Here is a 15,357-nt window from a genome sequence, read left to right as displayed (position 1 = left end):
GCACTGATTGCGTTGTCTGTGAATCGCACAATTGTTCCTCACATTCGTTTAGTAAAATCTGCAGAACAAGCTTGGGATATTCTAGCAGGTCTTTATGTAAGCCGCAATAAGGCTAAAATTGCTTTGCTGAATAAAGAGCTGGAATCGAAGATTATGCATGAGGAAGATGATATGGACACTTTCCTTGCTGGTATCAAGGATATCAATGAGAAACTTATTTCTGCAGGTGAAGCCATTTTAGATAGCTCCCTTGTGCAGACTGTTCTTGATGACTTACCAGATTCTTACTAGACTTTTGCTAGTACTTGGAGACTTATGACCCAAGGAAATCCTTTAGTAGGACAATACTCTAGCTCCACAATTTCATCCTCAATTAGCTCTTGAACATAATGATATTGAACCTCAATATTCTTTGTGCATGCATGGAAGACGAGGTTCTTGGCAATTGCCATGCAACTCTGGTTGTCGCATTGAAGTGTTGTTGTTGAATGAAGAGAAACACATAAGTCCACGAGGACTCGCCTTAGCCAAACTGGTTCACAATCTGCAAAACAAGCAGCTTCATACTCTGCTTCCATTGAAGAAAGAGTGACGGTTGGCTGCTTCTTGTTGATCCAAGAAAACACTTCAAAACCAAGTGAGAAACAAAATCCAAAAACTGACTTTCTAGAGTCACAATCTCCTACCCAATCATAGTCACAATACCCACTAAGAGTGTTTGTGCCAATTCCATAGGCAATGCCATGGCCCAAAGTACCTTTGATGTACTTAAGAACTTGCATACCTGCCTTCCAGTGAGATTCTCTTGGTTGGTTGGAAAACCTGCATTAAACACCTACTGCAAAAGGAGTATCCAGCCTAGTGTTGCACAAGAAAATTAAGCTTCCCACAAGTTTTCTGTACTTTTTAATGTCGAGTAAGGGAGAAGATTCTTCCATGGAGAGTTTTTCATTTACCTCCATTAGAGTGCTCACAGGTTTGCAATCCATCATGCCAAAACCTTTTAGGATCTCTGTTGCATACTTTTGTTGAGAGATGAAGATACCTTTTGAGGATTTCCAAACCTCAATCCCCAAACAATAATGCAGCAAACCTATCCGCAAACAATAATGCAACAAACCTAATTCTGTCATTTCGAATTTAGAACTCAAACTCTCACAAGTTTGTTGGATGAGTTCTTTGTGGTCACCTAGGATTATCAAGTCATCGACATACAAGATAATAACGACTTGTTTTCCATTCTCTCTATGCACATACAAATTTGCTTCAGAAGCACTTCTTCTAAACCAAGTTTTTTAAAAAACTTATCATTTCTGACATACCATGCTCTTGGAGACTGTTTCAGGCCATATCAAGCCTTCTTCAATCTGCAAACCTTTTGTTTTGAATGAGGCGTCTCAAACCCTGGTGGTTACTCACTATACACCTCTTCCTTGAGAAGTCAATTCAAAAATACAGACACGACATTCATTTGGTAAACAACCCATAAATAAATTGCAGCAAGAGCAAGCACAAGACGAATAGTTGTCATTCGAGCTGTGGGAGCGAAGGTGTCACTAACATCAAACCCTTTGACTTGAGAGAATCCATGTGCTACTAACTTGGCTTTGTACTTTTGCAAAGAGCCATCAGCTTTATGCTTTAGGTTGTACACCCATTTTGTGCCGATGACTTTCTTCTTTGGAGGCCGATCCACTACTTCCCAAGTGTCTTTCTTTGTGATGCTGTTGTATTCAGACTGCATCTCTTCCTTCTACTTTGGATCAGCCATGGCCACATCAACGGAGGTTGGCTCCTTCACAGAGCTGACAATTTCTATCATGAGAGCCATGTTGACGATGTGTTCGGAGGCTCTCCTTTGCTCCTCTATTCTCTTTGACCGTCGCAAACCCCCCTCCTCTTCATGAGGATTGTGAACTTGAGGGTTTCGAGCGTCAAAAAGCTGTTAAGTCCACTTTGGTAGTGGCTTTTCGTGTGATGCTGCAACAGGTTGGTTAGATTTATTTGAGTTGTGATCATCGGAGAACTCCTCCTCTTGATTTTTAACCTGAATTTGGTTTGGCACATGGTGAGTTATTTCTTCATTTGATGAGAAAGTGGACAAACCTGGTTTCTCCACCATAATGTGGCCCCTCTTCAAATACCACATCTCGACTGGTGAGTATTTTCTTTGCCTCTGGATCATAGAGTCTATAAGCCTTAGACTCTTCACTGTATCCGAGAAATACGCACTTTTTGCTTTTGGCTTCTAGCTTTGTTCTTTGTGAATCAGGAATATGTGCATAACAAAAACACCCAAATGTTTTGAAATGCAAGATCGAAGGTTTCTTACGATAATAGGCTTCTTGAGGTGTTTCCCTTTCAAAGCCTTTGTGTAGCTTTGATTTAGAATGTACACTGCTGTACTTACTGCTTCGGCCCAAAAGGAATCTGGCATACCCTTGGCTTTGACCATACACCTTTCCATTTCTACGACTGTTCAATTGCGACGCTCCACAACTCCATTTTGTTGTGGTGTGTAAGCTATAGTAAGGTGTTGTTTTATGTCATGCTCATTGCAGTAGTTGTTGAATTCATTTGAAATGAATTCTCCTCCTTGATCTGTGCAAAGCTTCTTCACCTTCTTTCCTATTTCATTTTCTACAAGCTTTTGCCACATTTTAAACTTTCCAAAAGCTTCAGACTTCTCATGAATGAAATACACCTACATCTTTCTACTAAATTCATTGACTAACAACAGAAAGTAGAAAGATCCACCCAAAGTAGATGTAGATAATGCATCAACAAGTGTGAAAGAACTGCCATTTGCAACAATAAGCACAATCTTTCCAACTCCCTTGACCGGATAAGAGGCATTGTTGGCACAAGTGACTGGATTCCCATGAGGGATATCCTCGAGAGAGGTGAACAAGTCACGATGAGAGGTAATGTGCTTTGTAGCACCACTATCAAAGTATTACACTTGAGCATCTGTAGCAATTGACAAACATACATCATGGACATTAGGATCATAAGTGCACTCTCTGCACTTAAAGCCCATTCTGCATCAACATTAGCATCACAGTTTCCTTTCACAAAAGACTCAACAATAACTACATTTGTAGTGAAAACAACATTAGTAGTGGAACCAGCCTCTTTCTTCTTAGTCTCTTTGGCGTTCAACTTAGTACACTACTTGATCAAATGATAATTAGCTTTACAATAATGGCAACACATCTTCTTTTTTCCCTAAGATGTAGTTACCAATCAAAACATCAAAGAAAGAATAATATACCAAAGAGGATTCTAAAAGAAACAATTCAATTAGTTTCTAGGCAATATCCAAAACATAATTCTATATGAAGTACAAAACCAAATTGTTTATTTATTTTATCATATCAAATCCAAAAGCAATTCCAAAGAATACTTTCAAAAAACAAATTTACCAACCAAAGTGCTCTTCTCCTAAAGCTATAGAGTAAGAAGCAGATAGTTGTCCCATTAAGTGCTCCACAACCTCAAAAGATATGGGTACACGATGGATGAGATAAAAACACTAGATGTTACCATTGCTTGAGTCATTAAAAAAAAGGGAAAACCAAGTCCAAAGCAAAGAATCTCAAGGTTAACTTGATTGAAACGCTCATTATCAATCTCTTGATTGAAAGCTCAAAGCAATTTAACCATGTGGGTATTTGTCACTATTTAACTCAACACCACATTAACTTATAAATAGGCATAAACAAGATCATTCAAGACAAGATAGCACTCAAGACAAACAACTTACTTTTTCTTGTGATTATAAAATCAATTATAGGACATATACATCCAAAGCCCAAATTCCCTATGTTTCTTAAGGAACTAGATCCATAAATATCTTCTAAAGAAGTACGTCATAAATTTCCTATGCTTCCTAAGGGCCTAAATCCATAAATGTCTTTCAAGATAAACTTCTATCTTTTACCTTCGATAATCAATAAAGTCTAAAACTGTTTAAAACTATAGAGTGATCGAAGGGTGCCTACGGCTTACACTTGGCACACCCAATGGTTACAAATTTTGGTAGATGAAAGCATGGTACAAATGTATTGGCAAAATGCCTTAGTATTACGGGTATTTTAACCAAAAGGGAACAATAGTCTTAATCTATGTTTTGCAAGATTTTGGATAGATTTTTTCACAAAAGGTATACTTTATTGAATCAAATGCACGTAAGCACTCACCCTCATGATTTTCATCTCTCTCTCTCTCTCTCTCTCTCTCTCTCTCTCTCTATCTATATATCCATATCCCTTGTAGCTCATTCTCCCTCCTTCCATTTCTCTATCATAGCCTTCGTCTCTTAGCACTAGTTCTGTGATTGGACACTTAAGTGTCCTGAGACACTAAAGTGTCCTGTTTTTCTACCAAGTTTTGGCAATTTATTTGTCAAACTAGAAAAAAGTTTTTTACACTTTGCTTCTACCATAGATTGGTTATGAGGGAAAGAAAACACTAGATTTTTCTCCATATCAAAATACAATCTATATGGAGAGAAATCTGGTAAGTTCCAATACATAAATTTCAGTAAAATTTCAAGCTGTTTTGCCAAAAAAATAATAAAATTATTATATCTTTTTGTAGAGATGGCCTATTTTATGTTTATAAAAGCCAAGTGTTAGCACTTAGTGTTACAAAACAATGGAATTCACTTCAAAGATAAGTTTTCAAGTCACATGCAAGCTATAAACATAATTTCATACTTGAGCACGTACTTGATAAGAGCATAATTTTGGGCTTCCAAAGGTCCCCTCATGAAATTGGTACTATTCTAGTGCAATTTGACAACTAGAAATGACTTTATATGTTTAAACCAAGAAACTACGTATTTTTTGGGCTCCCTAACTCAATTAAATCTCGTTGCTTGAACTCTATCTTGAATTCTTTATCATGCAAAAACTCTTGAAAATCTTGAGTTCTCCATAATAACATTGAAACCAAGGTTTTAAGCACCCCAATTGTGTATGTACCACGTACTTTGATACATTTAATTGATCTACATGGAAAGTTTGATATTATTTGAGGTTTTGAATGCTTATGTCTCAAGAATGAAAATATGAAAGTTTTCTCTTATGCAGTTTTGAATATTTAAAATGATCCCTTGACATCTTCAAGTGCCTCACTATGTCTGCAAAAGATACCACCAATTTGAGGGACAGATAGAGTAGCAGGGGTACTGATAAAAGATGGATTGAGGCCACATAAAATTTTCAAAGTATAAAGAACACTCGCCCTTTTGTTGGTATACTTGCAATGCCCACCTCTCTCAGTTTTGCCACAATATATGATACATAGTTTGTAAGGCCCCCATATGAGGAGAAGCCAATGGTGCACATATATTTTGTGGATTCCAGCTTTGCACACTAATGAGATCTCTATTCGTGATCGTGGATGGTACGGAGCAAATTCATGGCCAACTTATTTTTTATTCCTTTTGCCAGAATATTCCTTTTCGCCAAAATATTTTGGCTGGACGACGACCGGAAGACAATCGGAAAATGGCCGTACGGTGGCCGGTTGTTTGTGGTCTTTGGCAGGTGGCCGAGTTTTAGGAGGACTTGTCTACCCAAAAGCGGCTACACATGCGTGCATGGGAGAGTCCTACTTGGACTTGGCTATCTAAGGGCAGCTGCACATGGACGTTTAGAAGCTCCCTTACATCTATATAAGGAGGCCTTCTCATGAGTAATTTGGTAGAATGGTGTGCACACTTGATACACACAACACATCCTTGTTGAAGGATTGTTAGTCCCTTGTATTCCTACTTGCTCTAGTTGTCTAAATCGTCATCTAAGCTCTACCTTGAGAGCGCATGGATGGATGACGCCATCACTTTGTAATAGTGTGCTAATCTAAAGTTTTTGATTTGCCACTAATCTACTTTGCATCATTTCTCTCTCTACTCTCCTTGCTACTAGATCCTTATTGTATTCCGCATTTCTTACATGGTACGAAAGCTCTAAGTGCTCGTAGCTAAGAAAGTACGAGAAGTACGTTTATTACTTTGTAAAATCAATTATGTCGGCATCTTCAAGTGTTGTTGTCGGTGCTACTCTGCTTCCCATTCGTCCACCAGCATTCACTGAAGGAAAGTTTGACGGGACCAACTACACATTGTGGAAATTCAAAATTTTTGCAATTTTGGATTCATATCAATTGTTGGATACGGTGTTGGGGCCAAATGGTGCAGACCTGGAGCGCACTGCAACAAATGATTCGACAAATCCAAGCGTTGTAACTCCCCCGGATACTACTCTTCTACGTGCCTGGAAAAGAAGGAATGCAGATGCATTATGCGCCATTGTCATGTGTGTAAGTGATTATGTCCTCACTTTGGTTCAGCATACCACTAAAGCACATGAAGCTTGGAACATATTGGATCGCCAATATAAGGCGCATAATCACACCAGAATTCAAAATCTAGAAAACCAGCTTGCTGTTGAGAAACTTTATGATGAGAGAGAAGGTGGAGGCCTTTATCAAGTGGATTAAGGACCTCCAAGATCAATTAACTGCCATTGGTGTGGCTATTTCTCCAGAAGATTTAGCTCGTCGTTGCATTCGCATACTTTCGGTGAGATATGATGGTCTCATTACGGCACTCCACGCTCAGGTACGTCCAACCCCTCTTATGTTTAAAGAATTGAGTGCAATGTTTCCTGAAGAGGAGCTACGACTCCGGACTAGGGATGGTGGAAGTGATGTTGCCTTCACAGCTAATGAAAAGGCAAGGGGACTACATCAAATGCTTCTAAGAAGAAGCCCAAGAAGAGAAATTTTTTAGGTAGCTGTTTTTACTTTGACAAAAAGGGTCATGCTGTTAAAGACTGCAGAAAGAAGAAAGCAAACAAGAAGAAATGGCACCATGAAAGCTTCTTGGAAGGAAAGAGAATCCGCCAACAATGCTGAAATCGACCTTGAACTATGGGCCGTCATAGAAGAGGTATGCTCATCAGCACAAACTCCGCTTGTTGATGGTTCTTGGATTCTAGATAGTGGTGCATCCCGACATATGACTAGTAACAAAGACTGGTATAGTTCCTGAAAGCCTCTACAGGAACCAATAAGTGTAATTGTTGGGAAGAATTCCAAATGTCCAGCTGAAGGGTCTGAGACAACTTCTTTTCTAGCAGCTATAGGTGAAACTAAAGAGCTCTCTAATGTGTTGTACATGCCTCAAATCAAGAAGAATTTGTTGTCCATTGCTGTAATCACTGATCGTGATCTTGAAGTCCGTTTCAAGAAAAATGGAGCTGAAATCTTGGATTTTAAATGCAACACAGTGGGAAAGGGCCTAAGACACAACAACCTCTACGAACTTTCTGCACTTACAGTCACTACAGAAAAAGATACAACTCAATTATGGCATGAGAGATTTGGTCACTTAAGCAATGTTGTGCTAAAAGAGAGGCAAAAATCTGGGATGGTGGCACACATGCCTCAAATCGCAGATATGATTGAAGTTTGTGAAGCTTGCATGGTGGGCAAGCAACAAAGAAAGGCATTTCTACAAGAGAGTAGTAATCGAGCTTAGTCTCCTCTAGAGTTGGTACACGTAGATCTCAGTGGAAAAAATGTACTTGGGATAAAGAAGAACCTTTTGTCTATATGTGCACTTGCTAGACTTGGTCTTGTAGTCAAATTTGTGGATGACAAATGAACAGTACATGATCTTAGTTTCGATGATGAAATTGTTGCATCTGGCATTTTATGACGTGGCTATATAAGCTCACTTAATATGACAAGTGTGGGCAGAATTTTGCAAATGCAGTTGTGGATTATAAGGCTATTTCAAAGGAAAAACTTTGGCATGCACGTTTTGGACATCTGAATTTTGTCAGTTTGCTGCGTCTACAAAAATATGATATGGTTGCTTCTTTGCCGCCTCTTGAAGCACTTGTCAAACATGTTTATGAAGGTTGTATTTTGGGTAAGATGTAGCATTCTAAGTTTCCAAAGGATGATACAATTAGGGCCACATGCAGGTTGCAGCTTGTGCATAGTGATGTTTGTGGACCCATGTAAACTCTGTCCTTGGGCAATTACCTGTACTTCATGACTTCTATTGATGATTACTCCAAGCATGCATGGGTATATCCGCTTAAAGCTAAGTCCGAAGTGTTTTTGTGCTTCAAGCAATTTCTGGCTATGGCTAAAAATGTCTCAAAATGTAATATGGACACCCTCCATTCTGATCAAGGGGGGGAGTATATGTCTCATGAATTTAATGCATTTTTGGCTAGTCATGGGATAAAACACCAATATACAATGCCTTATACGTCTCAGCAAAATGGTGTTACTGAGAGGAGAAACATGTCACTTACAGAAATGGCACGATGTATGCTGAAAAGTCAAGCTTTACCGCATTCGTTTTGGCTTGAGAACATTACGTGTGCCACTTATGTACTAAACAGGTGTCCTACAAAAGCTTTGCAATCTATGACTCCATATGAAGCAAGGCATGATAGAAAGCCTTCTATTGAGCACATGCATGTTTTTGGTTGTTTGGCATATGCTTGGTGCCACAAACACAATGCAAAAAATTGGATGATAAGGCTGCCAAATGTATTTTTGTTGGTTATAGTGCTGAAAGCAAAGGTTATAGGTTGTATCATCTACAAACAAAGCGTATCTTGGTCTCATGGGATGTTGTGTTTGTGGAAGATTATGTTCAGCCCTTGCTATCATATACTAGAGACATTAATGGTAAGCTAACATGACATTTGTGACGCTCTGTTGCCTCTTTTCAGTGGTGGAAGTTTGAAAATAAATTCCAATGAGACAAATATACAGCCTATGGGGGTTTCTGAAAATGTTACAGATCAGCCTATTACTGATGCAGATGTACATGATGTACTTGATGAGGAAAGGGTTGAGAATGAGTAGGTTAGAGGTATGCCTAAATGGAAAGTGCATACTTTGCGTGGTAGTAAATTGGATACACCTTTTTTTAGTCGTACTCGTTCAGGTTCTTGCCATGCATCTTATGCATCAGATTGTTCTGCTTTGGCTGTGTCTAACTTACATGATGTTGAAGAACCTCTGTCTTTTTATGGAGCACAAAATTCAAAAAATTAGATGACTGCCATGCAATCTCAATATGATGCACTTATAGAAAACGACACATGGACTTTATGTGATTTGCCTCCTGGCAAAAAGGCCATTGGTACAAAGTGGGTTTACAAGTTGAAACGCAAGTCGGATTGATCTTGCTATAGGGCTCGACTTGTTGCAAAAGGTTATGCACAACAAAAAGGCATAGATTATGAAGAGACTTTTTCTCCCACTTTTCGTATGACTACTGTGAGTTTTCTATGTGCATTGGCAGCTCATTTTGGTTGGGATTTACATCAGTCAAACATTGTTACTGCTTTCTTGAACGGTGACATACTTGAGGAAGTTTATGTAACGCAGCCTCACAGTTTTGTCAAGAAAGGACAAGTGGATAAAGTGTGCAGATGTAAGAAAGCTTTGTATGGGTTGAAGCAATCTCCTCGTGCTTGGTATGAGAAAGGTGGCACTCATTCGGTCAAACAAGGCTTTCTTAACAATCCAACTGAAAGCACATTGTATGTAAAGCATGAGGGTGATGTACTTCTCATTGTGGTTCTCTATATGGATGATTTGCTGATCACTGGACCAAATAAGAGACATATTGCTGAATTTAAGGCTGATTTGATTGCTACTTTCAAGATAAAAGATTTTGGGTTGTTGCATTATTACTTAGGTATACAGTTTAAGCAGTGTGATGGTGGTATTGCCTTGTGTTAGAAAAGTTATATAGAGACATTGTTATGTAAGTTTGGACTTGAGGATTGCAAACCTATTGCCACTTCCATGGAAACAGGTTTGAAGTTGAGTCTTCATGATGCTGGTAATCCTGTCGATGTCACTCTTTACCAAACTGTTGTTGGTTGTCTCATTTAGGGATGCAACACAAGGTCGGATATTCAATTTGCAGTCTCACAGGTTAGCAGATTTATGCATAGCCCAGGGTCTAAGCATTGGCAGGCTGTCAAGAGGATTTTCTCCTACCTTAGTGGCACTTTACATCTTGGCTTGTTTTATCCCAAGGGGGGATCATTGCCGCCAAACTTACATGCTTTTTCGGACTCCTATTGGGCTAGTTGTTTTGACACGTGAGTGTCCACAAGTGGTGTTTGTTTCATGCTTGGCATGTCATGTATATCATGGTTGAGCAAGAAGCAACCTATTGTGGCCACTTCTAGTTGTGAGGCTGAGTACAGGGCAGTTTTCACAATTGCGGTTGAGTGTGTATGGCTCAGACGTCTTATGGTTGATTTGGGTGTTGGAAAGGACAATGGCAACACTATCTACACTGACAGTCAGAGCATATTGGCAGTTGTGAGGAACCCAATTTTTCATGCTCGCACAAAGCACATTGAGGTGCATTACCACTATGTCAGGGAGAGGCTCTCAACAGGAGAGATCACCTTGGCTTATGTGCCAACACAAGACAACCTTGCAGATCTTTTCACAAAAGCATTGTCTCAAATGAGAAGTTCGAAGCTTTCCGCAAAGCTTTGGGCTTACTTCGCTTTGTGGATTGATCATGTCCGCAGGGCATGGCACTTCCCTATACTCTATGTGCCAGCTCTCGTTCACCGCATCACTCCCAGGGGGGGTTTGTTATCATATACATGTGGTAGTGATGTGTGTGAACACACTTAGGACCGTCGTGGCCTCTTTTTCCTCACTAGGAGGTTCTTCCCCCCGTGCATTGTATGTACACCCATCACTCTAGGGTTATCTATGTTTCCATTGCAGACTAAGTAATACACTCTCTGTTGTGTGCCTTGAGCTTCCTTCGCTTCTCCAAGTTGTGTGTGTTTTCCGACAACCCTAATTCCAACATTTTGAAGATGACTAAATTTGAGACAATTATGATATGGAACAAACTTCCAAAAAAAAGGGGGAATTCTCTTATAGCAGATCATTCAAGTCTTGAATTGTTATTTCCTCAAATACTTGAAATGAGAAAAGAATCCTTTACTACATAATTTTTTGCTTTGACTTAAGTGGGGAGCACAATAGTTGGTTTTTATTGTCTTCGTGTTCACTTAGCATAAGATTACTGCCTAATGCCACAATGCTAATTTGTCTAAATCTCCTCACATTTTTCAATCTTTGATGGTCCTTGCTTACTTCGCATGCACAATATGCAATTTGACTACAATTAGGCTATGTCTTTATGTACTATATCACTCTAGACTCTTCAATAACATGCTGGCATTTTCATCAATGCATTCTCCATCATTAGCTATTGTTAGAAGCAACCAACATGGACTTAGATATGCACGTCTTACATAAATTGTAGAGCCCTACCAAGGGTTGTGGAACTTCAGTATGTGATTCTTAATCGAATGGTTGTAGATGCAACAATTGTTTTTTTTTTTTTTGTAGCTTTCTAAGATGCAAAAGAGTTATCCATTCTAGTTGTTTCATATGGAGGTGAAGGATAGATGACTCGTTGGTAAATGAAATGCAAGAGAAACACTTGTGTTGTGTCTTGAAGGACACTTCCTCATGGTCATTTTAGATGGGTAAATATTTTTCTACCTTGGTTTATTGAGATAATATGGTGATAGATATGGAGAGCACTCTGTGATCTCTATCCTATACTTCCTACTTGCTATTGAATTTGGTACTCTTCTAGAGCATGGAAGGATTGGGACTCTAAAATCCACCATAGAGCTGCTTTAGGATTCTTTGGCTTAGCTCTATTACTCCCTTTGGATCGTCAATAAATGATAAAAAGCTAATCATTATTATGGCTGTAGAGAGTATCTTTCCCTCACACTTATGCCCAATACATTACAAAAAGAATGACTTTTACCGGACATACTTGATTGCAACAATACATAAAACTCATCCATTACAACACAATCTTTAGCATTGACTATTAGTTTGTGCCAGAAACTCTATTCTTTTGTAGACTTCAGACTCTGTTACCACTTTTCATAGCAACTCTAGTTGGGAATATTCAAAACCACCATCGACATTTGCATCAACATGTAGCATACTATCGCTTGGGGTTAACCAAACATACATTCAACATCATCTTCGTATTTGAGTTATTGATCTAATCCTTTGCATCTTTTGTTGCATTTGCTATAGGTAAAATCTGCAGAGGGACAAGGTGATATTTTCTCCAACTTAATGACAACCTTTGGAGTTGCAAGAACATCTACCCACCCCAAAGGTTCTCGGTTTTGTTCGAAGCAATCGTTCAATTGCAAGCTTCATCTCTAATGTGCCATTCAATCATGTTGACCACGCATGTCCTAGATGTTGACCTTGCATGGAATTCTAGAGCTCCGCACATCCAAAGCTCTAGCTTGAAATATTTTTATGGTCCCTTTTCTTCCCTCATACTAAGAGTCAACTTTTTCCATAGAAATGTAGGTCCACCTACCGAATGGTCATGGATGTACACCCTTTTGATTGAGGCTGTTGCACAGCAAACCAGTAAATGTCGTCATATGGCCAAAATATTTTAATTTTTGATTGCACTAAAAAGGTTGAACACCCTGAAAAATTAGTCAATCTATATCTGTATGGATTTAATGTGGATTGATTAATTCTCCAAATAGATTTGAAAATATCATAGCTTGTTGTACAACACTTAATCAAAGAGAGAACTAATGCAAAACTCAAAATCCAAAGAGAGCTTCACAACCCTTCCTTAGAGAAATCGTTTTTCCTTTTATTTCTTAGAGACGGTTGATGATGCAATCGGATACTGGTCCTTGCAGAGCTTTCACAAAAACAGAAACCGCAAACAAATTACAAGGACGTTTATTACAACCTCGGATTGCCTTTCACAAAAACCGCTGAAAAGCCTTAGGACGGACAAAAGCAACACTATACATGATGAGGACCCAGGAACAGCTGGTTTGGGCCCCCTTGTCCTGCTTCTGAAAAGCTCTTTCTCAATATGTGGGTACTCTCCTGCCTCTTCAGCATAATGTCTTCAATTGACTTTGCACACTTGAGAGTGAGTATATCTGACTCGCAATCATTTGCTGCTGTAAGCAGCTTGATCCAGTTCTCTGTAGAAAATTGCAAGGTGGTGAGTGAGAAACTCTTTATTGCTTCCTCATCAATGTCATGCTTCACACTCATTCAGTAAGTAAAAATTGAAAAATCGAAGGGGGAGAGACTACTTTCAGACTTCTTCCTCCTCCACACAATGCTATCTTCGATGTTAAATGCAGCAAATCACAAATACAAACACTGCTAGAGAAGTAACAGAACCTTCAAGGTCCAGGGTAGTGGGGCAGCCCATCTGGCACCGTTGATGGACTGTCCTTTACTGACCAGAATATGATGGCGCTGCTGCTGGATTTCCGACAGCTCAGCATGAAGAAAAATATGAGCCGCCCATGGATTACTCACATGTCAGCACGCGGAAAGAAAACACAGACCGGAGTAAGATGGTGACTGGAGAGAGCCTGCACGGTTGTCCACTCCCCTTTGGATTGGAGAAGGAAAATCTCTTCCGAAGGTTGAAGCAGCCAGTAAGTTTCCCAACGTCAGCACATGAAAACAATCAGGAGCAATGTCACAAATTTCTGACTGAGCAAACTTTACGGCAAGGAGCTTCGGCTCTTGGATGAGGTGGAGAGGTGCGTGCTTGCTGACATGGAGAGGAGCTTGCTGGCTTGGTAGGCGTGGCAGTAGATGCATAGTAGGTAGACACACAGGCACTCCTTGCATGGCAGGTGGATACATGGGTGGACACACGAGTCCTTTGGACCCCCATGCACGGTAGGAGAGCAAGTACATACATGGCCAAGCGACCTCACAAGTGGCAGATACGTGTGAGAGAAAATCTCACGTGCTACATTTTATTTCAAGGCTCAGTTTGCAGGAGGTAAGCTTGGACAAATTGGCCCGGTTCATGGGCAACCACAAATGGCACACCTACTTTAAGCTAATTAAACACACCTAATTAAAGTGAAAGGGAATGGGGTTGTGGCAGAAGTGAGTGTGCCGTTCATGGTGTAAATAGTGTGCTAATTACATGAGATTAGAGAGAGAGAGATTGACACTAAATAGAAGCAGCAGCTCCAAGCAGGCGCGGGCAGCCCGAAATTGAATGAATGTGTGCGAGCGCCCCTTTTAAGGGCTTTTGACTTTGAGGTCCCCTATAATAGGATGTACTCCCACGTTTTCGAAGACTTAAGAGGCTTTGAAAAAACACCTTTTACTCCCCAAAAATTACTCTGAGCATTAAATGCTCCCCACACATACACAAGATGTTTTTGAGCTGCAGTTCTGCAGAAATTACTAAAGTTGAAAGAGCACTAATCATGCAAAAATTGATTGGGCAATAAATTGCATATATGAAGCCCGGTTGGAGCAAATAGATGGTCGACGCATAGCCCTCAATGAATGCGTCTTCCACACACAAGTAATGCGATGTAGTATGAGCTCTGAAGGAACTAATTGAAGATAGCAAATATGCAAAAAACCGCACTGATGCAAGGCTAATTGAAGATGAAAATTGTGCAAGAAATCAAGAAATCAAGAAATCAACACTAAATGTAACTTTCTCCTCTCGTAATCACCAGAGGGTAGTGAAGCATGCTCAAGCCCAAGTGGTGATAAGGGAGTGGGATTATTAAGAATGCTAATTCAAGAGATTAATAGCCTTAGGTGTAAACCGTCGGCTCTGATACCACATGTAAGGGAATGGGGTTATGGCGGAAACAAGAGTGCGCCGTTTATGGCGTAATTAATGTTCTGATTACGAGAGAGAGAGAGAGAGAGAGAGAGAGAGAGAGAGAGAGAGAGAGAGAGATAAATGAAATGTTATATTAACGTCTTCAAAAGGCCAAAGTGACCTATGAGACCAGAAAGTTACAATGTGGTGGATCTGATACAAAGTCAGAGTCACAAAAGTAACAAAATGACAAAATAAACATACTATGCTATGGAATCCTAAACTACTAGGTGTGAACTAAGCAGCTATAGCTGGGAAAGCTAAATCACAAGAGATCCAGCATCGGCCACTAGCGGATCTCATCAATCTCCTCCATGGTCAGTCCTCCATGGTCAGTAGTCTGACTGGGCGTCGTGCATGTCGGGCCAAAGTGATCCAGATCCTTTGATGCAGCCTCCATCGATGTTGTGTAGTCCTCTGCAGTCGTGGGCGTCCGGATCTCCCCATCTCGATCGCTCGATCGATCAGTGTGCCTTTGGTGTAAGGCAACGAGCTCTGTTGTGGTGGTAGCTCCTCCGGGTGTCCAGTGTCTGCTCTAAAGAAGTTTGTGATCTGTCTCTGAGACTGCCTAGCCTGTCCTCTCGTCAAGC

The 15,357-nt window shown here is 40.0% G+C and overlaps 1 protein-coding gene across 1 annotated transcript in view; it reads right to left on the bottom strand.

The window, feature by feature from the left end:
- Positions 1-12,577: 12,577 nt before the first annotated feature.
- LOC147437046 (uncharacterized) overlaps positions 12,578-15,357 on the bottom strand; it is a 36,171-nt gene continuing 33,391 nt past the window's right edge. The window contains exon 7 of the mRNA XM_086486450.1: positions 12,578-13,091. Within this exon, the coding sequence (XP_086342576.1) occupies positions 12,904-13,091 (188 nt within the window). The 3' untranslated portion in view covers positions 12,578-12,903. The remainder of the gene's footprint in view (positions 13,092-15,357) is intronic.

This window comes from Adiantum capillus-veneris, chromosome 17, assembly GCF_014529385.1.
Source record: "Adiantum capillus-veneris isolate H3 chromosome 17, ASM1452938v2, whole genome shotgun sequence".
Lineage (NCBI taxonomy): Eukaryota > Viridiplantae > Streptophyta > Polypodiopsida > Polypodiales > Pteridaceae > Adiantum > Adiantum capillus-veneris.
This window is presented reverse-complemented; position numbering and strand designations above follow the sequence as displayed.